This window comes from Daphnia magna, unplaced genomic scaffold (genome assembly GCF_020631705.1).
Source record: "Daphnia magna isolate NIES unplaced genomic scaffold, ASM2063170v1.1 Dm_contigs130, whole genome shotgun sequence".
Lineage (NCBI taxonomy): Eukaryota > Metazoa > Arthropoda > Branchiopoda > Diplostraca > Daphniidae > Daphnia > Daphnia magna.
Window position 1 is genome coordinate 83,755 of NW_025533133.1, and position 23,241 is coordinate 106,995.

At 43.4% G+C, this 23,241-nt stretch overlaps 3 protein-coding genes across 3 annotated transcripts; all 3 read left to right on the forward strand.

Moving 5' to 3' along the window:
* Positions 1–1,701: 1,701 nt before the first annotated feature.
* On the forward strand, positions 1,702–11,948 carry LOC116935278. Its single transcript, XM_045167028.1, is given in 6 exon segments — positions 1,702–1,796; positions 5,842–6,147; positions 6,150–8,768; positions 8,770–9,987; positions 9,990–10,995; positions 11,368–11,948. Coding segments are annotated over 5 exon segments (5,568 nt in total). The 5' UTR covers positions 1,702–1,796; positions 5,842–5,856; the 3' UTR covers positions 11,802–11,948.
* A 2,099-nt stretch (positions 11,949–14,047) lies between these two features.
* On the forward strand, positions 14,048–17,180 carry LOC123466983 (protein translocase subunit SecA 2-like). The gene is given in 2 exon segments (XM_045167027.1): positions 14,048–14,891; positions 14,894–17,180. Coding segments are annotated over 2 exon segments (2,124 nt in total). The 5' UTR covers positions 14,048–14,170; the 3' UTR covers positions 16,297–17,180.
* LOC123466982 lies at positions 17,177–21,275 on the forward strand. The gene is made up of 3 exons (XM_045167026.1): positions 17,177–20,455; positions 20,577–20,688; positions 20,755–21,275. The coding sequence occupies exon 1, from the start codon at positions 17,214–17,216 to the stop codon at positions 19,710–19,712; it is 2,499 nt and encodes an 832-aa protein (XP_045022961.1). The 5' UTR covers positions 17,177–17,213; the 3' UTR covers positions 19,713–20,455; positions 20,577–20,688; positions 20,755–21,275.
* Positions 21,276–23,241: the final 1,966 nt, after the last annotated feature.

Consider the following 23,241-nt stretch of genomic DNA (forward strand, 5'->3'; position numbering starts at 1 on the left):
TTTCTTAAGTGTTTAAAATGACAAAAGCTTTTTGTTTGATATGTTCAACTTATCGAAAAAAAGAGATCGCCGAAGTTTTTTCAAAGTGCCAGAATGCAACATTAACAGTAATTCAATTGAGAAAGAACTCATTGAAAGAAGAAGAGCCGAGTGGTTGAAGTTGTCAAAAAGGAATTATAATATATCCCAACTATTTGTTTGCTCTGATCATTTTGTTTCAGGTTTATTTCATATTACATTTGTAATCGTTTACGTAGAATAACAGTTATGTTTTTTTAGGGAAACCTGCATATGTGTATAAAACTGAAGACATAGACTGGGTTCCTACTAAGAATCGGTGTCTATTGGTTGGATCAAGCAAAGTCTGCAGCAAGTTTCGGCTATCCCCCGCCATGGTGCGCACTAGTCGACTAGCCGCACGACTTTTCCCTCTACGTACACGAACCAAATGGAAAAACCTCTATAGAGAAGTCGACTATATTAAAAGACAAGTTGTCGATTGTCTCACTAGATGACCTTTGAAGCGCACGTTGAATGGCAGTTAATGTCTAGATCGGACACAGATCCGAACTTCCCCGCTAGGCGTTCCGATCGTTTGACTGTTTGAGATCGGAGTGTTGTTGGTTTACTGCGTAGGGGAGGGTGGGGGTGAGCGGAAAGGCGAGTTGACTGGGATGGAGGGATTAAAAATACTAAAAACATTTGAAAAATCTCAATTTAATTTGTGTTGTTTATAGCAACCGTTTATACAGTGGCGGCTGAAAGTTTCATAACGTAGCTAAAAACCAGTCTTTTTACTGTGTATTGGCGGATAGTATGTGCCAATGGCAGAGGTTTAGACACCTTGTTTGATCAATTTATTCTGTTTCTTACACCTTACCCCTCCGCCCATATTTACAAGGGAAATGATGAATTTTAATTTCCATGTCCAAACAAGTCAGAAAGTTGCTTAATACTGAGCGTTTATTGTTAAAACGTTAAGAATAATAAGTTTGTCAACCGTATGCCACATCGCGATAAAATAGTAATTGATGTTAAGAAGAAAAGTTAAGTAAATATGGGTTGAAGGGTAGGGGAAAAAAAAAACTGTACAAATAAGGTATCTCAACCTCTTTGTTGTGGCCCTGCCCATAAATTTGAGATTATTTTAAAAATTCATAGCGGCACTAGTAATGACGCGTAAAATCCAAAAGAATTGTGGGAGCTGGGTAAGAACCATACTAGTATTGATACCAAATAGTGTTATATTCTATCTTCAAATGTGACGGGTATGTTGAAAAAATTATTACCATCCCGACTAACTCCACCCTCCCCTATCAAACCGCGTGACTCCCTCCCCCGTAGTGTGTTGAAAGTATTTGCCTCATCTCCCCCCTTCCTACTACGTAGTATGTGAACGTCCCCTACGGCAAATTTCACATAGAGAGTGGAAACGATCTCCCTATATCCCTATTCGAATGACATCACTGTTGAACAGTCAAATGCGTTGGCTGATTCCAAGTTGTAAAACGACCTTCTGACAATGTAGTTTAGGCGTGGCTAAGTCTAGGATTTTTTGGTTTTCTTGGGCAACGGAGATTGTGACTTGTCAGAGTAGTCCATGGGTCTAATGAAGATGACACATGGCGAGATTTCAATAATAAGACTTCATTGACAAAGAGCTTTATGGTAAAATATTCTGCTAAAAAGCTACTGTTTCCGGCAGTTTATTGCAAATTATAGTCACTTCTGTGACAGCAAAAGAACTCATTTTCGTGTAAAAATTCTATGGTATACATTCTACTACACTTCTCGAGGTATGACTTTTTATTATTTTAATTCTATTGCATGCTTTAGAACTCTGCAGAGTTTGGTATCGTTTCGAGTTTCAAAAAGTTCAAACAAATCCTTTTTCTAAAAAAGACATAATTATCATGAACCTTTGTTCGATGCATAACGGTAACAATAATTAAAGTTAAAATTAAAGAAAAAAATTTTAAGCTAAAAAAACCATGGCAGTAAAACCATATTGCGTCAAGTCGTTAGGTGTTTTTCTAGTTTTCACGTTGAATTTCACATGGGATACTTAGAGATCATTATTACTTTCTGATGTAGAAAACTACAAAATATACCCAAGTTCAGAGTAGAAACCGATCGCCGAGCGGGAATTTGTTTATTTTATGTTGGAAATGAGCCACACCCTGTTGCTAAAAATACTGCTTTTTTCGTTACCATGCGCTGCTTTTTTCCCAGACGAAGACAGATAAAAGGCAGGACCAGGATGGGAACTGAGGATGAAATGTTATTTAGTTATCTTAGGATAGGCGCTTTGAACAGCATGTAATCTCCAAGAATATACAAGAGAAAACAACCCACATTCTTTTTTTGTGTATGAACTATATACCAGCCTGAAAACTGCGCAAATGTCTGTATCTTAAGAGGATATTTGGTCAGTATTCAATCGAATGGTGACTTTTCCATGTACAAATCAGCCGTTGTGAAGGTATCAGTAAGCTGAGTATAGCCTACCGATAATGCAAATGGCGTGAAAATGTTCAATATAGGGGATAAGGTTAATAATCACCGGATCTCTCATCACACCATCACCATCCATTGACTTCTACTAACGCTTCCTTTTATTTAGCTTATAATACTCTTCACCACTAAACAAATGATTATAATATAATAGATATTTCGGATACATCGCCTACTCGATTTCTCGATGCTTAATATGCGAAAACAAGAAATGAAACCACAAACATGACCAAATGGAAAAACTTATTCGAAATAGCTCAGGAAGTTCACCGATTTTGATAATGATTAAATTTAAGGCATAGGTCAAAATCAAACACATCCTCTAAATATTGTTTTTATCATCTATTACATTGTAGAAAAGAGAACAGCGTAACTTTAAATCCTACATAGGCCTACACGATTCTGTCGTATTCTGTGCGGATTTAGCCAGTCTGTAGAAATGATATCACGGACCCATGTAATTTCTCCATGTGACCCGTTTATGCTGCGTAATGTAGGCTAGTTCTTATCTGTGTGTACTTAAACTTCCTCTAAAGATTGTCTTCATCCTGCATTAAATATCAACTTCGTTTGATTTGTTTGAATAAACAAATTTTATGTATAGGCCTACAGGCCTACACAACGTTACAAGGACGAGTTTCGAGGTAGTTGGTGTAAAACGACTCTAAAAAAAATCCGACTTAGGCCTTCCCTTTAAGACTTTGACGTGTGTTAAGCAACAAAATTTCTGACTTTGCTTATCATGAACATTTTTTTGTGTTGAATTAAACCAAAGATAGAATTCTGAATTGGAATTTTCTTGATAAGTAAGTCGACTTTTCAAAGTTAGTCAAATGCACTTTCGTGTTTTGTCTGCTATACTAGATAAAAAAAAAAAAAAAAAAAACAATAACCAAAGAGCTTTCAATCTCTATATTTATTTTATTTGGATCTCTAGATTTATAGATCTAGATAAGTAATGTCAAACTTCAGTGAAAAAGTTCCAAAAAGACGTGGACGAATGACGAAACAGCATGCATGTTGGTTGGGAAATGATTTCTAGAATTTTAATTGGAAGTTTGTAATACTTGAGTTAGGACGATATTATCATCATTAAATTAATAATTATACGTTTTTATGTTTAAGACAGTATCTATACTCAAAGTCTTCCCTAAAAAGTGTGACAAAAAATAATTAAACTGATTAGAATTATACATATTGAGCAAGAGTAATTCCAAGTGAACACCAGCAGTAAAATTTCGAAAGTTTCGAATTCAAGAATAATGTTTATTTTCAATATGTGGGTAAACGGATGGTACTACCTTTATAGTCGTGCCAGCACCGATTTAGCTAAAAGCAAGATGGCTTAAAAACGAAAACGAGGAAGGTTATTCGTCACGTAGTTGACGGTCTAACCCAATCAGCTAGGACTAGTGCCCCGAGGCTTACGAAGCCACATTCAACATGTATTTGGAATGTCTTTGGAGGCCAAGTTTTTTTTTTTTAACTTCCAAGGCTCCAAGGAGCTTTAGAAACTCTAAACAAGCAAAACAGCTTGCCAAAAGGACAAAGTAAACTCTGGGGTCCGAGTTTGACTTTGACAGGAAGAGTTAGAATTTGTTCTTTGGAACTTTTCGTGATAAGAACGCTTTTAAAGTAAAAAAGCTTCAGTCCAAGTCGTAAAAACCGATTTACGATGCAGTCCGAAACTGCGCCTGTATGGCGACGCTATGCCGTGGGCGTTAGGGTAACTAGGAAAACAGCTCAGGATGTGTAATTCTGTATAGATTGGTGATCGTAAAAGACCGCCGGGGTAATTAAAGAGCTTGCTGGTTAAAATTCCTTATCCGATTTAGTTTTTTATTGTACTTTACCATATATGCAGTATTTCATACTGGATATAGTTCACTTTGAGGCAAACAAAAATATATTCGTTTTTTGTTATGTATGCTTTAGAATTCTGAAGCCCATAAAGTTGATATTTCCATTTCTGATTTTCAATATGGAATTTAGTTACCAGAGAAAATATTAAATTTAAGTATAATACTTGTGAAAAAGAAACCACAAGAAACTAGTATGTTCAAGGCTGATGAAAATCATTGTAACTAACACGGCTGTGATAATCGACAGATAATGCGCAGCACATTTACACAAACGGTCAAACTAAACGAAACAATCCGTAGGTGGAATGCAATGAAAAGAAGAAAACACACACGTGCGAAACCCAATTACTACAAAGGGTATATACTCACTCTACAGCTGTAAGAATTAACAAAGAGTGCGAATGAAAAAACATTTGTGTGTCATTTATAACATCATATCTTCCGCTAGTAAGGCGACTTTCGGGTAAATTTATATCATAACACCTAAGCTATTCCGAAGAAATGAAAGGGCAACCCCTAACCCATGATTGTTATAAAAAAACACAAAAAGCCAAAAATTTAGAATAAAGAAAACACTATGGTAATAAATGATTCTGCACTCATTTATCTACAATTTCATCATACCTTTTTTTCGTTGAAGTATGTGAACTTTTGTTGTATTACGTACTTGGTATATACACTTTCTTAAATCGTTTTAATGTTTACTAATTAATATGTAGACACATCAAGAATTTTGGAAAAACATTTTTAATTAAAATGTTCACCAATCATAATTTTATGCTTAATTTTTTGGTGTAAATAACAAGTAAGTGTAAGCATATTTATTTTACGAGTTAATTTTCTCATTTGGCCTATTTTAAAATCAATCGTTTAAATATAATTTAACCATGAACGATATATATATTTATATAATATTGTTTTCCTATATAACATTAATTATTATCTAGTGCATGTAAGTTGTGCTGCTGTCGGCATTTCAATATCCCCTAATTCCACATGTATTTAATGGCTATTTAGCTACCAAAATTATCCCTTAATTACCATTTACGGTTATTGACAACAGCGTCTGCTCTTAGCTTTGCAAAAGCATTAAAATTGTGCCGCTGAGAGAAGCACATTGAAAGACGTGACATAACGGTACGACGAAGTGACATTCGTTCTACCATTATGACGCGTTGGCTGATATTAAGTTGGATTGATATTTACCAGGATACTCGTTTGTGCTTGTTGCCTATGGCAACCTTTATTGGTAGGCTGTTCAAATGGTCATAAATTTTCAGTTCTCAGTGGTTTAGCATTGTTTTTGTTTGTTTGTGTTTGGTTGTTTTTTGCTTTACGATAAAGCGTGGATATTTAATTAAAATTTTCGAATACTTTTTTCTAACCAAGACGTATTAGGCTATTGCGTGCAAAATATTTTGGTTATTGGTTATGGATCCATAATGTTTGTCTTTGTTACAAGTAGGTGGCATTAGAAGCCATGGAGATTGAGATTGAAGGACGGCGTATGGTGATCCAGCTGAATTGGAGCCGTCCGAAACTGCAAGACCAATTGCTTAAAAGCGCCTTGACATTGACGAAAGTCGACGCTGATGCCGGACAAAATGTCACGCCGACTCATTCATTGGCTGTCTGTTTGCTTCAACACGGGCTGAACCGTTACAGCGACTTGCGTAGGCTGGGCGAGGCATGGCGTAGCACAAAATCTTGTGGGATCAACTGCGACGAAGGTGATTGGATCCGATTCTGCCAACATTTGGATAAAAAAACCAGGAAGCTGAACTTGAGCTGAAGAATGAACAAATAACTAAGAAAGCTTCAGAAGAAGTAACACCTCGATCATCAACTGTTAATTTACAGCGAATCATAAAAGGGGTAGTTGATACCCTCGACCAATTCCAATGGTTGGGATTGTTAAACACGTCAAGTTCGTTCCGGGTCGGTTGCATTGTCGGAGAAGACTATGTAATTGATATAAGACCGAAAATCTACGAATCAGCCGAGTCTATTTGCAGGCATCAGTACGTATGGTACGATAGCGATTCACAAACTTTTCACGGTATCGCCAAATGGATGGACACATTTCAAGATCGACAGGCGTACCGTGTCGCTCTGTCTTGTCAAGTGGCTCAAAATCTCAAAGACTTTTGTTGCTGTTTGCTGAAAAAAGGCAATCCAGGTGATGATGAACTGGAAACGCGATCCATGGCCTATCTGAAAGAGCTGAACCAACAGCTGGACCGTAACATCGAGGATCACTTAGCGATGGTAGATCGATGGGATGAGGCCAGCGAGGAGAGCAGCAAGCTTAAGATCCTACTACACGAACTTCTCGATCCGAGTTTCGACGAGCACAGATTCGAAATCAACTTGGAACTGAGACAAGAATTCATCGAGAGCTTAGAAAAAGCTTACGGTGAGGTGCAGATTCTTCGACAAGAGGCCTATGAGAAGGCTCGACTTCAAGCCATTCAGAATAGGGAAGAGGATGAACGCAAGGAACGGCAGTTCAAGTTGGAAATTGAAACCGCTACTGCTGAAATCCAACGACTCGAACAGGAAATTGAAGTGGACGAACGATCGGCTCAACAGCAGTTCGGAGATCGGACGGAGCAGATGAAGAAGGCACGTTACCGCGACCTGTGGCAGACAGCCAGGTACAAAGTGCTGGAGACGAGCAACCGAAAGAAGCCACTGAGATTCATCGGTGCCGTCCAGGTACTCATCATGCAAAAGCGTGAGCTACTAAAGAGCAAGACCGAACAACTAGAATGGGATCGCTTCCGTTTGCTGCTGCACGGACTGCCTCCTCCGTTGGAGATCGCCAAACACGGTCGCAATCACAAACTATTCGCCATCGATACCGATGCCACAGCCGACGCCCTGCTCACTGACGTCCTTGAGGAGTTGAAGCTTTTGGAATTGTTTCTGAAGCAGGGAGGAAATCTTCCGCTGTTGATGTCGTACGCACGACAGAACTCGTCCAAGGTTTTGGCCGAAATTCGACGCATCCTCGACAAGATGGTGACGGAGCCCATCAACAGCATGTCAAATCAAACGTGGAGATTCAGCGGTTGCGCACTCCTCTTGAGTCACATTTACAACCAATGGATGACAAAGAATTCGTCATCGTCCGAACATCGCTGTGAAGAGATCACAATTGAAGCTTCCCGTGTTATCTATATCGACGTGGATTGGATGACGCCGGGATTGAGTTTGGCTCTGTCGTCGCCTCGAATCGAAGCCGTTGGAACGGGCATACGTCGCGTGATTGACTTATCGGGTGAAGACGCCAAACGGACAATTCCCGAAAAAGCCAACGATGGACGCGATGCTGGATTGAGTGGCGACGACGGAGAGCACGGAGCGGCCGGTCAGAGTGCCGGTCATTTGTCTATTAACTGTGACACTTACCTCGGCATGCCGCTCGTCATCCATGCCAGAGGCGGTAATGGTTCCAATGGACAGAACGGCGGCAACGGAAAACCCGGAATCAATGGTCAAAATGGAAGAAACGGAGAGCTACAACCGAAAGAGAAAGTGAATCAAGATTTCGATTTTATACCGTTGAGATATTACTGGAACTTTCCGAAAAGTGTCTATCAATATTGTTCTGGTAAAATATACGACACTTGTCACTTGGTTCTAGGAGAGCCCGGAACACCAGGCAAGTCCGGCGGGAGCGCTGGAAGCGGCGGGTGCGGAGGACAGGGAGGATTTGCTGGCAAAGTTGAGGTGGAATGTGGCACGGGTGGTAATCTAATCGACATAGCGCAAAATGAAAACGGCAAAGATGGCACGGATGGCAAACCTGGAACAAGCGCCAAAGGGGGAGAGGGGGGACGCAACGGCGATGACTCGGCACGTGTTTTTGAAACAAATTCGGATTCGCTAGACCCCTGGTTCTGGGTGGCTGGCGAATGGCGTAAGGACAAAGGCAAATTGAAAATTGAACGCATAATGCGCAAAAGTAATCAAAGTGAACAAATTGGTTCGAGGATCATCGTTGTCGCTCAAGACAGCGGAAGAGCGACCGACGGAGAGCGAGGTGAAGACGGCCAAGACGCGGATCAGAGCCACCAGAAAAAATCAACACCCAAAAGGGCTATGGTAGAAGCGGGGGCATCCTGGAGAAGCGACGCTGCTGCCACCGCTTTAGCATCCTCGCGACTCCAGCAGAAAGAGGCGGCCATCCAGAAACTTGGCGCCGCCATTACCAACTCCAGCGAAGCGGCAAGGCGCGCCAGAGCCGCCGCCAAACAACAAGAGGCCAACGAGAAGAAACTGAAACAAATGAAAGAAGGTGAACAGCGGATGCGCAAGGCATTCCAACTGGCCAAGACGCAATCCACGTCCCAGCTGATGCGCACTACGCAGAGGACCCACACAATCGCCACACACCAGGCAGCTGGTGCAGGCGAAAGTTCAATCAGCCTTAAAGAAAATGACGAGTTCATTCCCTAACACGGCCCACGTCCTAGCCAAAACACAACCAGCGACCCAGTCTGAGTGGGCCGCCATGAATGGTGTGGATGTCCTCGACGCTCTCGTCGCCAAGTATTCAAAGATCTCGAATGAATCGTCGAGAACCTTGTCCATACTGACGCAATCTATAGTCCTGCAAATCTACTTGCCAGAGCCAGCGGACCGCGGACTCGTTTGGTCCTCGATTGCGAAAATAACGCGACGCATAGATGGTCACCCGGACCATTTGATTCAATCGCTTCGATGTATTAGCCAGGACATTGATCTGATCCAAGAGCTTATATCGGCTAAAGGAGGCATTCTCCTCAAACCAATGAGCGACGTCATCCTGAAAAAGACAAACGACATGGCCCGGGACATCGTAACGACCGCTGAGAATGCACTCGACGTTTTAGGCGTATTGTACGCTTTTCGGCAGCTAAGCTGGAGCTACGAAGAGCTCCAAAAATTACTTGGGCCGCTGGAAGATAACGAGATGAGAAAAGGCTTTGGATCTTTGATGGGAAAGAGCAACAAAGGATCATCGGCCCCTGACCCAGCCAAGAGCAAACTGATCCATTTTGTGCGCGACAAATTGATCTATTCCGTTGCCGAAGTGATGACGACAGCGACATCGGTCAGAGATGGGAATAAAGAGTATCCTGATGAAACGATGATCCAATCACAAGTGCTAACGCTTAACGGTTTGTTGCAATGCTGCTCTCTTCACCTCACAACCCCTGACGGTGTGCCGGTGGCAACGTTTTTCGATAAGCTGATGGAAAAACTGAAAAATATCTCTGGCAAAGAAGGAAAAACCGGCGATGACGTCAACGTCGCCCTGACGGACTTTGCCTGCCGTCAAATTGGAATCAAGAAAGTACGCGATTTGATGCCGATTTCAAACACCACGTCCTCAGCTTCACCCGCCAATCAAATGGCTCTCAATGTGGATGATGAACAGCGCTTGGAAAAGCTTTGCTTCCTTTTGAGTCACATGAAAGTCGATGTCGATGACCTGGACGCTATCCGTTTAGCTGTGGAAAAAGGCAAACCGTCCACAAAGAACCGTACAAAACCATCTACTCGCTCGCCGAACAAGCGTTTGTCAATTTTTACTGGACTCGCGAATGGGAAAGTTATTACGATTTCTTGAAGGAAATCAAAGAGAACCAAAATCGTCCAGATGAAAGCCCGTCTGAAATGCTGGACAAGGAGGAACTACACGGCCAGTTGAACGAGCTTCAGAAAGTGGTCGAACGATTGAAGGCGGCCCTAATGTGGACTCACAGTGGTAAATCTTACAAAGATATGATGGAGGTGTGCACTAAGCTCAAGAAAAAGCTCGACACATCCGGATGGAAGGAAAAAATAAGCGCAGCTTTTTGGACAACATTGAAGCGATCTTCCGACGAGAAGGAAACGCCCTTGGTAAAGTGCATAAATTGGGCTCGTGAGCAGGAGAGGAACATTGTCGGAATTTTTGAAGACTCGCACAAGGATTTGCCAGAGACTAATAGCAAAGATTTTATGTCATTCGTCTTCCGTTTACAGACAATTCGCCAACCGAGTAAATCGGACAAGGAATCGATGGTTCCACAATTTCGAAAGGCTTTGCATTATCTTGACCACAACAAACGGGTTCCTTTCACTGTTTCCGAAATGAAACTGTTCCATGAGGTGTTCAGCAAAACAAGGGAAGGCATTTTCAAGGATGAAACGATCCTTCGTGACCAAGCCAAGTTGAAAAACGAGTACGTTGGACGCTATGCAGATCACCATTTTCTCAGATGGATAGACAGTTACGAGGAAATTGCGCTAATTCAAGCAGAAATCAGCAGACAGTGGGAGAGTTGTTCCACAGATTCCGATAAGGCGTCCCAACAAGCCAAAGTGGCACGTCGGAAGAACATCTTGTTGAACCGCTACGCCGCACTCACGACGTTCTTCTTGTCGCCGCAAAAATGCCACGAAGCATGGCGTTCTTTGATGCGAGAAATGAAAGTGGACGAGTTAGATCAACAGCTTAGAACAAGAGTATCCAATACTTTTGGAAATTGCATCCAGCAAATGATTGGTGACGTCGAGGCGGCCCTCAATCAAATCAAGGAAGGAGATAATGTTCAGTCAGACGGTATTCCTGAAGATGGAGGAGGTAAGTGTATTCTCAATCAAGAATTGTGTGAACAATGACATTACTTAACGGAACGGTTCCTTCCTGAATCGAATAGCCTTTGGCGTTTCCTTATGAAATGTTGAAGCGGTTTTCTTTTCACAGTTAAGGTGGCATTTTCTTTATAATTTGATATTACATCTATTACGTCAAAGAGATATTTGGTTTTGGAATTTTCAATTGCAAACTTATTCATGATTTTTATATTTGCTGTATTTTCAAACACTGTTACGGCCGTTTCGTGATAAAGATAGTGTTTCGAAATGCCATGTTGCACAAACCAAGACATTTTCATAATAATTTATCCTATTAATAATAAGTTTCTTCTTGCTTTCGTCATTGTCTATTGTCTAGGTGAAACGCTGTGCACTGAAACCAAGCGATGCTTATCCATTGTTGACACCCTGCTCACGTCATCGAATTGCCTTCTTGTTAAAAAAGAGCTCAGCTCCACGATTTCTACGATTCTTTCGGATGTCGAGCTTCTGTTCGAGTACCTCGTCGAATTCGACGACACGAACGCCGAGCGTATAACGCCATACCTAGAAAAATGGAGGACGTCTTTGGCGACCATGGAAGAAACTGGAAACTTATTGAAACTATCGGCTGACGTCCGACGAGGAGTGGCCAATGTTTTGGACATAGCCAACTGGTCGACCACCAGCGACGACCGTCTACTTGAAACGCTCAACCGCCGCACTAAGCAAAATCGCGAAAACATGACAAATGCCCTACAACGTCAAAAAAACCTTTATCGAATTTTTGACACGAGAACGGTTGATGGATGACGTCTTGAGCGTCGTCAAGGCATCTGTCGGTTGCTTGGGAGAAGGTGAAGATTTAAATCCGTCCAGCCTTTGCTGTCACAAGAATCACAACTTACCACTGTTGATACAAAAGCAAGTGGACATTTGGAACGAATGTGCTCCGGCCGAGTTTCGTTCAAACGGAAAAGATGCTCTAGCTTTTCTAGATGCTTTGCTATCTTCCACGTCTGAGAAGCTGCTGAAAGCGCGAGCCTCCTTGGCCAGCGAACTCCTCGTTCATCATATTGACACTCCTGAGAACGTCGACGTACTGGAGCGATGGACCAAACGTATCAACAACTTTGTGGTAACATTCGGCACTAATATGGATTCGGACGAAGAAATGGCCAATCGTGTGATCGAACTTCAAGCTTCCTTGATCGCTCATTTTCACGTGTTCCAGACAAGAAATCTAAGCCTTTTCGCAGAGACCAATAAGCTGCATGCCAAAATTAACAGTAAAATAGTGACAGAGCAGCTAACCGTACTGGCTCAAGTGCTGGGTAAATCCAAAACTGAATCCAACTGTCTACTCGTCACAAGTCTTTGCCATTTCGTCAACATTCTTAGCAAATGTGCCACAACTAGCCAACGACTAATCGCGTCGGATTGCATCATTGAAATTATCGAACAGCTATTCCGCGACCCAAATGTCAAGAAGAATAATGTGAAAATGAAAACGATCCTCGATGTAGTGTATTTTTCTTCTGAGGGATTTACCTTCACCGAAAAGAGCTACTTGGAGCGTTTCATTCAAACAGAGTCTTGTTGCAAAGACAATAATATGATCATGCGCTTGTTTGACAAAATCGGGGCCACAAGAAAAGGAAAAGAAGGCAACATATCTTCAAGCGTTACCAACAGGTTGATTGAAGCCATTGACTTTCAAAGTCTTTTGACCCAGGAAGAACGAAAGTACCTCACCCTTTTGGCCAACGATGAGGTCGTGGAGACAGTGCTAAAAAATCTACCACCGACAGCTTACTTGGACTGCTTGAAGGAACGTGCAACTAACCAAATCTATCGGAGACTCATTCTCCATTTTTACGGAGAAGAAGACGGCGACCTGACCGATCTGCTGAAGTCGTACAAACCGGCGAAGAAGGCGGGCGATGGAGAGGAAACGGCAGAACAACAAGAAAACAGCCCATCTGATTGCAAATTTCTGATAGTTAGCCAATTCCAGAAATCCTTCGGTAGGGCGTACTTCTTCGTGAAACGAGACGGCATTGAATTTGAATGGCTTGCGTGGTTGCAAGAGACGGTTCTCAAGTCATTGCAATCAATGCGTCGCGATTTGCTGACGCTCGCCAATGTAACGCAACTCATTTCTGCCTCTGCCGAATTCAAACTCGATGAGCTTTTTCAATCGACCTTAACCGCTCGACCCTATCAGTGGCTGGATAATCTGCTGGCGAACTCCATCTTGAAAGCCGTCGATAAACTCGATCCTGCAAAAACTGGCAATCAAGCCGAACGGAAGACGCAACGTGGCCATCTGACGTCGGATCTACACGAGTGTCTGAGATCACCGCAGCTGCAAGGCCGAATCGTTCTGGAAGTCTTCCGCCGCAAATTGGAACAAGAGACCCGCCTAGTGGCAGCCATGGAGTCTGTCAATTTTTCTTACGCTGCCCAACTGGTGAGTGGCCTCAAGACTCTCACCAAAATCGACGATGTCGGCAGGTTTCAGGGTACTTCCCTCAAGCACTGGCCTAGGCTGATACGTCACTGCAAGCTAACGGAAATCTGGCCGTCTGGTCTGGCCAATCAGCTTGTAACGATACTGGATCATCGCTTGGGCCAAGACAAGGCGGACTGCTTCCTCCAGCGTTTCAAAACAAAATATGGCCATGTTCAAAATGAATCGCTACACCCAGAGAAAAATGATTGGCCGGCTAGCCAACTGTGCAATAGCCAACTCATCATCCAGTTGGAAGGCATAGTCAAAAACTTGTCGAAATACCCATGGATCGTGGATTCGTTTTTCGCTTTGGTGCGGTCGCCAGATGTCGCCAACAGCAAAGATGAAGATTACCACTGGCAACACATCCAAAGTAGAGAATTCATCGAACAAGAAAGATCCAAAGCCTCGCAATCCAATCTAAGCGTGGCCGAACTGTTGAGATCGATGAGAAACGATCCCGAAAACGAGGCCGTCATAGGACAAATGACAAAACAGAATAGCTTCGTGCAAACAATCGATGATATTAAGCTGCGGGCCGAGCGAGCCAAGAAGCCAATGGAGCCAGAAGGACATCGATAACTGGGTGACTAATATTAAAGAATGCAGAGCAGAGGTAGATCTTGTCGATTTCCTTTCGGTGGCCTTCCGGGCGGTGCAGTTGCAAATGAATTGCCAATTGCGCGACTCGCAGATGCTTGCCATTTTAATGTTCGTGACGCCGAGCGAGAAACAAAGACTGCAACGCCGAATGGCGCAAATCTCCACGGGCGAGGGCAAAACGCTGATTACCACCTTGCTGGTCATCTATCACGTGCTTTCCAACTGGTCGAACGGGAGACGCCTCGTCGACGTCATCACCAGTTCACCGGTTCTAGCCGTGGACAACGTCATCGAGATGAAGAGGTTCTACGAAGTTTTCGGCGTCGGCGTGCAGAACAACTGCGACGCAACCTGCTCCGATGACGAGGAGTTGCGCAGGAAGCGCTACAACACGGACGTCGTGTACGGTGACCTGTCCAGCTTCCAGCGCGACATCCTCTTGAGTCGATTCTTCTCCGATCGCGACATCACCTGCAACCGGGAAGCTGGAGCCGTCGTCGTCGACGAGGTAGACAGCATGCTTTTGGATAAAGGTGAAAACATCTTGTACTTGTCGCACAAGATACCCGAAATGGACGACCTCGTTCAGGTGTTCGTCGAGATATGGCATACCGTCCACGATCCGTCGGTCGCTGCTGGAGACGAGAGAGCACAAGCCACTGTGTACGAGAGCGTAAAGGAACGCGTTGAGAACGGCGACATCCGCGTTCCCAAGTGCCTCGAATCCTTCGTCCTGCGCTACCTGCTGGTGTGGACGCGCAACGCGTTCAGGGCCAAGAAGGTGACCCCAAAGATTCGTACAAAGTGGACGACGTCGGCGACGGCCGTGGACAGCAGATCGTCATCATGGACAAGGAGACGGGTGTGGAACAAGTGCAAATGCAATGGTCGCACGGACTTCATCAGTTTCTTCAGTTGAAGCACGCTCTGAAATTGAGCCCCATTTCGCTGAAGGCCGTTTTCATGTCCAACGTGGGCTTCTTCGAGCAGCGCAAAAACGCCGCCCTGTACGGAATGACGGGCACACTTGGCTCCACCGCCGAGTGCAAACTGTTGGGCGACGTGTTCCGCGTCGATTTCTTCAAGATGCCTCGTTTCCGGCGTCGCTTTTGCCTAGAAGAGGATCACCTCTTATCTCCCACGAGGAGCCAGTGGTTGGACAATTTAGTAGGCGCAACCAAAGCCCAGGTGGATGCGAAACGAGCCGTGCTGGTTGTATGCGAGAATATTGCCTCGGCAGAAGCCGCCTACAATAAGCTTTTGTTTGCGTATAAACAAGAGGATCAAAGTAAGAAAGGGATGGAGGCCACAATTGGCGTTAATATCAGCAAATACGTCAGTTCGTTCGACAAAGGATTCCAAAAGAAACAACACGACTCCTCTCTGGCTCCCGGCGACATCATCGTGGCCACCAATCTGGCCGGCAGAGGAACCGATTTCAAGATCAACGAGCAACTCGCCAAGAATGGCGGGTTGCACGTCATCATAGGATACATGCCGGCCAACGCTCGTATCGAGGCGCAAATCGAGGGACGAGTGGCTAGAGCTGGTCAGCCTGGAAGTTTCCAGTTTGTCGTGTGGGACCCGACCGTCAGTGTGTCCAAGTCGGACGTCGCCTCGGAGCTTTGCGGCTTGAAAGTGAGGCGCGACGACCGAGAATGCCGTCGGCTGGAACAAATTCGCACTCGCGGTCTGCAGAAGATCTTCCTGGAAGAAGAACTGTTCAAGAAATTTCACGAGGAGATCTACAACGTGGCGAGGAAGATGTTGCGTCAAAATACCTCACCGGACGGCGAATTGCAGTTGAAATTTTTGACCAACAACTGGGCGCTCTGGTTGGATGATAACGCCGATCACATCGACAACATTCACGTACGCAAATCGGACACCGTCTACGCGAATTTCAAGTCATTTCAAACGAAATGCCTCGCGTCGGCCGGTGAGTCAGCCGGTAGTTTTGCGCGGTTCGCATCGACGCCATCTGAGCTGATGATTCTTGGCGATTTTTTTGAAAAGACGAAAGAAACTGAACATAAAGCGAATCATTGCTACATACAGGTTGTCAAGAAAGAGCCGGACGATTGCCCAGGTGCGCTCATCCGTCAAGCGAAGCTGATTTTGCGCGAAGCGGGCAGCGTCGAGAAGAGAAAAAGCGAAGCCACTGCTGATCAGGGCGAGAACTTTGATTGAAAACAAAATCGGCCAGCTTTCCATTTGTAACGATTTGGTTAAGAAGACGTTGAAGACGCACGAAAAGTCCGGCAGCGTCATGATCAATGAGAATCGATTCGAGGAACAGACAACCAATTTGATAAGTCTTTTACAGGTGCATTTGACTGCCATAGATGACATCTTGGGGCGGTCGGTTGTTGGCGCCCTGGCCATGCATTTTCCGAAGGAAGAAGAAATGCAACACATCTTAGCGCTAATAACAGACGAGCTGAAACACAAAGGGCATTGTAAGCCTTATCGCTTGTCCAAAAGCGTGTCGGTGAGGTCGATCGGTGTTGGCAAAGACATGAGTGACGATCACCAAACTGTTCTCTGGATGGACTACGGTACAACGTCACAACAGAGACGGATCCATTGGCCAACGGAGATGGCCCAGTACGAACGCGCCGTCGTTCAGCGCATTGACGAAAGAAGAGACGCTCTGCGGCAATCGTTCACCAAGTGCACGTTGACGGACGTGGTGGTCACCCAGAACCAGGTGTGGGAAGAGTTGGTCAAAGAAGGGTACGTAGTTCAGGAAAAGATCATCGACCAGGACGTTATCCGTTGGGCGCAATCGCAAATTGAGGGTGATTCTGCCGTCAAGGATTTCCTCGAACGACTGCCAACAGAATTGGACTGTTTGAAAACTGTTCTTGTGGATTGGCTCAAGCGTCACGACGAAGAACCCTTCGACGAAGCCGTCACTCCGTTGAAGCTCGACAACGTCACTTTGAAGTCACTCGAGAGCTTCCTGAAGGAGAGCCAAATCGTGATTCACATCAATCATAGGCAGGGCGTGCTCTCCAAAGAGATATCGTTCGATCCGAACCGAACGAGCTCGCCCGTTGTAAGGCCTGTCGGAACAGTTGACGAAATTCGACCATTTAATAGCGATGTGGATACTACAAAGTTCATCGGAAGAACTTGGAGAAAGTGCATTTAAGAAGGTAGGCGAGACAGTATCTCGTGAAGAGTTGCCGTGCCCGAAAGACTCGGAAGAAGGGGCCGAGAAAATCTGGAAATATCTGTTGAGCGAAGGAGTCATCAAAGAACCTAAAGTTGCCTTTAAGCCGGGACTGAACGCCAACAAGGAGGACATCGAAATCCGGAGGAAAGAAATCACGAAAGTGGTTGAATCATTGGCCGGCGTTAAAGAAATTTGCTGGAAGCACCGACCGCCACCGAAACCGGTGACCGAGCATTCCGTTTACTACGATGTCCCAAGTTATTGGGCGGACAGCGCGTGGAATACCGTTGGAAATGCGTTCAACTACGTCAATCCCTTCGGTGGCAAGAAATCGGACGATGCGAGCCAGGCTACCAATGTTGACGAATGGCTAACCGAGAAACAAAACAAACAACACCTGGAAGCCTACAAGAGGGACGTCGTTTCGGCTTTGTTCAGCAGCATAGGCCAGTTAAAGACCATTCCGATGGTGAACACTACGCTCAAGCCGCTTTCCGACTATTTCGTGTCGGACACGTCGAGGACGTATCCAGCGGAGGAAATGCAAAGTTTAGCCGGCAAATCCTTTACAGGAGTCATCAAGTTAGAGGCGCACAAAACTTGGTGGGACTACTGGGACAGGCGAGCTTTCTACGTAGCCATGGCAGGCGTCGCCCAAATCGCGTTAGGGGTGGCCTTAGCCACAATGTCGGGCGGACTACTCGCAGTTGTCAGTAAAACTCTCATCGCTGAAGGAGTGAGTGACATTGGCTACGCAATCCAGGCTGGGCTGACGGGTACTTTCTCCTGGGGAGGTTACTTGTCACACAAAAAATGGAGCCTGGCCATGTCTGTCGCCACAGCCGGGCTGGGTGCGTATTTGACAAAAGGAGCGGCAGCTGGCCGTCTGGCTGCAATGGGATTCCAGGGCAAAGTGGGTTTGGCCCTCTGCTGGGCAGCAACCAAGAGAGCGCTGGCCAAGTGTGGTCAAGCTGTGCTGTCTACGATGACTAGCATGGGCGTCGAGAGGCTGTTGTCTTGGCTAAAAAAATTCGTCATCGAAAACGTTTTGACGCACGTGAAATTCCTCATCAGCAAGGCTCTGTGGTTTATTTTCAACTCCCTAAGCAATGCCCTCGATCGGATCTGTGGCGCTGCTGCAAAGATGGGACGAAGCGTGGATGATGTGAAACAAGTGATCGACGGCTACTTGGACAAAGCGAAATCGTCAGATCTTTACACGCTATGGGGACGTCGCATGGCTGGGCAGGCGACTTCGGTCGGAGGCGCCATAGGACGTTGTTTCTCCGAGTCGCAAGACGTCTTGAAAGCGGAAGGCAAGATTGAACTATTTGAAGGGGAGAAAGCCGAGGGACTTGACGTCTTTAAAAAATCATTTAAATTTGTGGGCTACACCGAAAAGGCGATAAAGATTGTCAATTGGATCAAGAACGGCACGGAGATCTTGGGTCTCATCACGTTCGCACCAGAATACGTCAAGAACGTGGAGAGCTCCCTGTCTGAGGAAGCGAGAAAACTAGAAGCTGAAGAACAGGAGAAGGAAGCGACGCAACAAGCTCACCAAAACCAAGAGTCGATCAACGAAGAAGAGAAAGAAGAAGACCAGCTAAATGCCGATGAATCGGCCGAAACGACTCATGCGACGTACAGTGTAGCGTCGACAACCACAGCCGAATCCGAGACGAAAGTGTTCAACGAATACAAACAGAAGGTGAAAGAAAGAATAGAAGGCGACGTTGTCACCTACATGGTGGATAGTGTGACCAAGACATGGGTGCAACCCTGGCTGCAGAGCAAAATCGAGGGCCTCATCGTATCCGCAGGTCAGAATGTGTTGGAGCGCATTGGCAGTATGTGGAAGGGATCGCAAGGTGATTCGAAAATGGCCGACAATCAAGCCGAAGAAAACGAGGCATTGAACGACGAAGAGGCGAAAAAAGCTGAAAGTGAAAAGAAAGCCGCCGCTGCCAAGAAGGAACTTGAAGACTCGCTCGGGGAAGGAAACAGCCAGAAAGAGACGGATGAAAATGGAAACACTGTCGTTCAACCAAAGGAATACAAAGATGTTGTCACCAGTATGGGTCAAGGCCAAGCCGCTGGTCTTCTGCAGATGCAGATGGTAGCGAATGCAACTAATTGCACGCTCGTAATAATTGACAAAACGGAAGAGAAGGATTTCAAAAGCGACGACGGCCAATTCAGCATAACTCCGGATGGAAAATCTGAGAAAACCATTCAACTCGTATACACGAAGAACGAAGATGGCACGAAGCATGTTTCTCTCATTGGTCCCGATGGTAAAGAAATGCAACTTCCGCCTTCTATGATGAATGCGAACGGGACGCCAGTCCCCCGAACCGTTGTCTTTACGAGGCTGTCGCTGGTGCTCTGGGTAAGAATGTGGACGATCTCCTATCGCAGGTGAAGGAGAATGCACTCAACGATAAAATGTCGCAATACCTGTACGATCAGAAAGTAAACGAGGCCTTACCGCACATGCGAGTTGGTCGGAAATGCGAAGGTGAACGTGCTGATCTGTTCCTCCTTGTAGACGAAAATGGGAACGCTCGTCATGTTTTAACTAGTATAACAAAGAAAAATCTGAAAGGCGGCAGTGAAGTTACTGACGCTGCGAGAAAAGAACTAAAAAGCGATGAGGAAAGAGAGGAAGATGACCAATGTGGCCATTTGATAGCGTTTTTTCTCGGCGGTGGAGGTGGTAAAAAAATGCACAATGTGGTTAACATGAACAGTTCGCTCAATCAAGGCGCGTACAAAAAATTAGAAATGGAGTTGGCAAAATTCTTGGAGGAAAATGAGAACGCAAGAGTTGACGTAGATATCTCACTGAATGAGGGGATTACGAACGGTAACCTTAAGAGTCCGTTAAATCTCCGGTTTTCCTGGCGTATGTCCGTAAACGATGATGTCGTATCTCACAGCAGTGTATTCTTCGTGAACAAGGCCGATTCCAAGACACACAATGAAGTGGCATATAAAGAGAAGCCGCAGTACCAGGATACACCTATTCATCGCGTCAATAATCCTGAAGGGGGAAAACCTCCCACAGCGGAAATTGTTCATTTTGACGGACGGCAAGAGTCCATCCGTCCTGGCTTAACGCTGGCTCGCCCTGGCGACTACAAACCCGCGATTCAAGAAAACGAAGTAAGTAGAACTATATTTGATTTCATCCAATATGTATTGCGCATTTCTATGTAAGTGACGGCCAACATTATTAAGACCAGCATAGATAACTGTTTTCTTTTTTGTTCTATTTTTGTGACAGCAACACAGAAGAAATCAGATTCTTGAAGTGAATGAAGAGGAAGATGTGCCAGTGAGGAGACAAGCGCAGAACTGAAAGTGCAAGAACACACCGCAGTACAAATCCCAGTGAAGTAAGTAAAAACGAAATTATCTAATACAGGCAAAAAAATTACATCGATTTATATTATGGTTTTAAGGAAGACAAACCAAAGCAAAACAGCAGAAGTGAAAGACCCAGTGAAGACAAGATTTTCAAACCGAAAGTGCAATAACAGGTACAGTTTAAAAAATGTCGGCTTGTATTCAAGTTTGTGAGGGATAAAACGGAATAAGAAAACAAAAGCAAAAAACAAATATGTGAAATGCATATCTAAGTTGATATCGATATTGCCTTGCTAAGAAAAGTAACATGGCATACATTTCATTTTCATTATTTGGGCAGTAGAATATGTTATTTGGGGGGATGAAATAATCATTCATTTACAAATGCTTAATAAAATTCATTTTATCAGTTGAACATTTAATAATAGACATGCAATCAAAGCTACTTTGGGGAAACTTAATCCTAGAAATGTTCCCTTGTATGCTCCCTTATTAGTTAACAGATGTTTAAGCACACATTAAAAAAGCTTCAGCATAGTGCATTTACTTACATAATAGCCAAATGAATACTTCTGTTTTTTTGTTTTGTATACCAAATAAAGATAAAATCATGAAATCAAGCTGTACACATTTATTTATCTACAGGAGTTCTATTTCAAAAAATTAATAAATTTGCAATGAAATTCCAACGACTATCTGATGGAAGAAAGAAAATTGCACTAGCCAAGATTTAAAAAAAATGATCGCTCAGGTTTGGTGACAGTATTGTGAACCGCGATGTATGGCCTATGTCCTGCTAAACGACCCGCGCATCAGTCTAGAAATCGCGTTGCAGAATACAAACAATTATCCATAGCAAACAAAAAGCATTTGTAGTTTGTTGCCGAATAGTATTTGGGTGACTCAGTGTAGTAAGCGAAAGTCTGGTAGGCTTTCATAGACTTCAATGCAGCTTGTTGCGCAAACAGATTATTGAAACCTTTCAGTTGCATACAATATAATATTAATATTATAACCTTTTCATATGAATCTATCGTGGAGTCAATGTAAGAAGAAAAGTTTTACGCGTTCTCGGGGAAATTCCCTGAGACCTGTCAAACCACACCGACCTACACAAAAAAAGCCAATCAGTTTACTACTCAAGTAGATCCTTTTAAAGCGACAATTTAACTTTAGAAATGGATACGTCTTGATGAGGGCTATCCATTTCTGTAAAATTTGTCTATTCCATATTTATATTTTTACGGATAACGTTAAGTTATTCATACATATTACACGTAGTATATAGCAGTGTATCGTATTTGGGTATTAAAATAAAATTATTTTAAAAAAAAAACTTAAAATAACGTATTTTATTCAGTATTTGTATTTGGGCTGTTTCTTATTTAAAATTTTTTTTTTTGGTTGTGTACGCTAAAGAAAAAAAAAAAAAAAATACAAATACAAATACAAAATACTTTTTTTCAAAGATTTGAAGTTTGTAAATTGGCAACAGTGTATGAATCGAAAGTAACTTCATTTTGACAGCGTTATTGCACCTGCAAAACGTTTTGCAATAGCTTTTTCTAGTTTCAAAACTTTCAATTGCATTTTTTGTCCTTTGTTTGTCTCGTTGTTTTTTTATTAAACCACAAGTTTCTTTAACGTATATCTCTAGTTCTCTACAAATCGGATGGTTTCTTATTACTGTGCGTTCTGAAGAACTTGTATAATATCCACGGTAAGTGTTTAAGTTATTGAACATTCTTAAAATACGTAATGGCATAAACTAATAACTTGGCATATCCTCTGATTCAGTGACAAAAGAATGTCGGCAAGACAAAACCTTGGACAGACAGTTAAATATAAGAGAGTAAGAGGCAAAAAAGAAAAAAAAGTTGGACATCCTACATTGCGCATTCTCCGAAAATGCGAACAAATTTGTGTCAATCTGTGGATCGTTCTCTCCCCCTATAGACAATTTTATAACTATGTTTTACCTCCACTGTTGTACCTAACAGTGGATTCGCTATTCATTTGGTGATAAGCAAATTTCTTCCCCATCGAACCTTTTTAGTCTAATTTATTTGTAGGTAAATTTTTTTTAAAAGGCTTTTGGTGAAGGACCGGGAGGAGCTAGTTCCTGTATTGTTGTTCACTCTATAAACGTCAAACTTGTAAGTTTAACAAGATGAAGTGTTGCGTACGAAACTGTAGAAAAGAATAACAAGGATGGAGTTAAATTTTTAAGTTTTCCTAAAAAGAAAATTCACTGTTCAAACGAAGTACAACAACTCCAGAACTTGCGAAGGAAAGCGTGGGAGGTTTTTAGAAAAACTTAAAGATTTAATTTAAATTGGTGAATAATCACAAAAAGAAATAGCGAATCCACTGTTATTGAAACATTGCGGTAAAATATAGTTATTAGACGTTATAGAAAACAATATTTTTCCCATTCTCGACTCCACAATTTGTTTTTTCCATTATGAGAGAAAACGCACAAAAAAAAAAAAACCCCATCATAAAAAAAAAAAAAAATTTTTTTTTTTTTTTATTTTTATTTTTTTTTTTTTTTTTTTATTTTTTTTTTTAGAAAATGTATT

Excerpts from the sequence above, each read along its gene's own strand:
- LOC123466982 (XM_045167026.1), top strand. The coding sequence starts at position 17,214 with ATGTGGATACTACAAAGTTCATCGGAAGAACTTGGAGAAAGTGCATTT.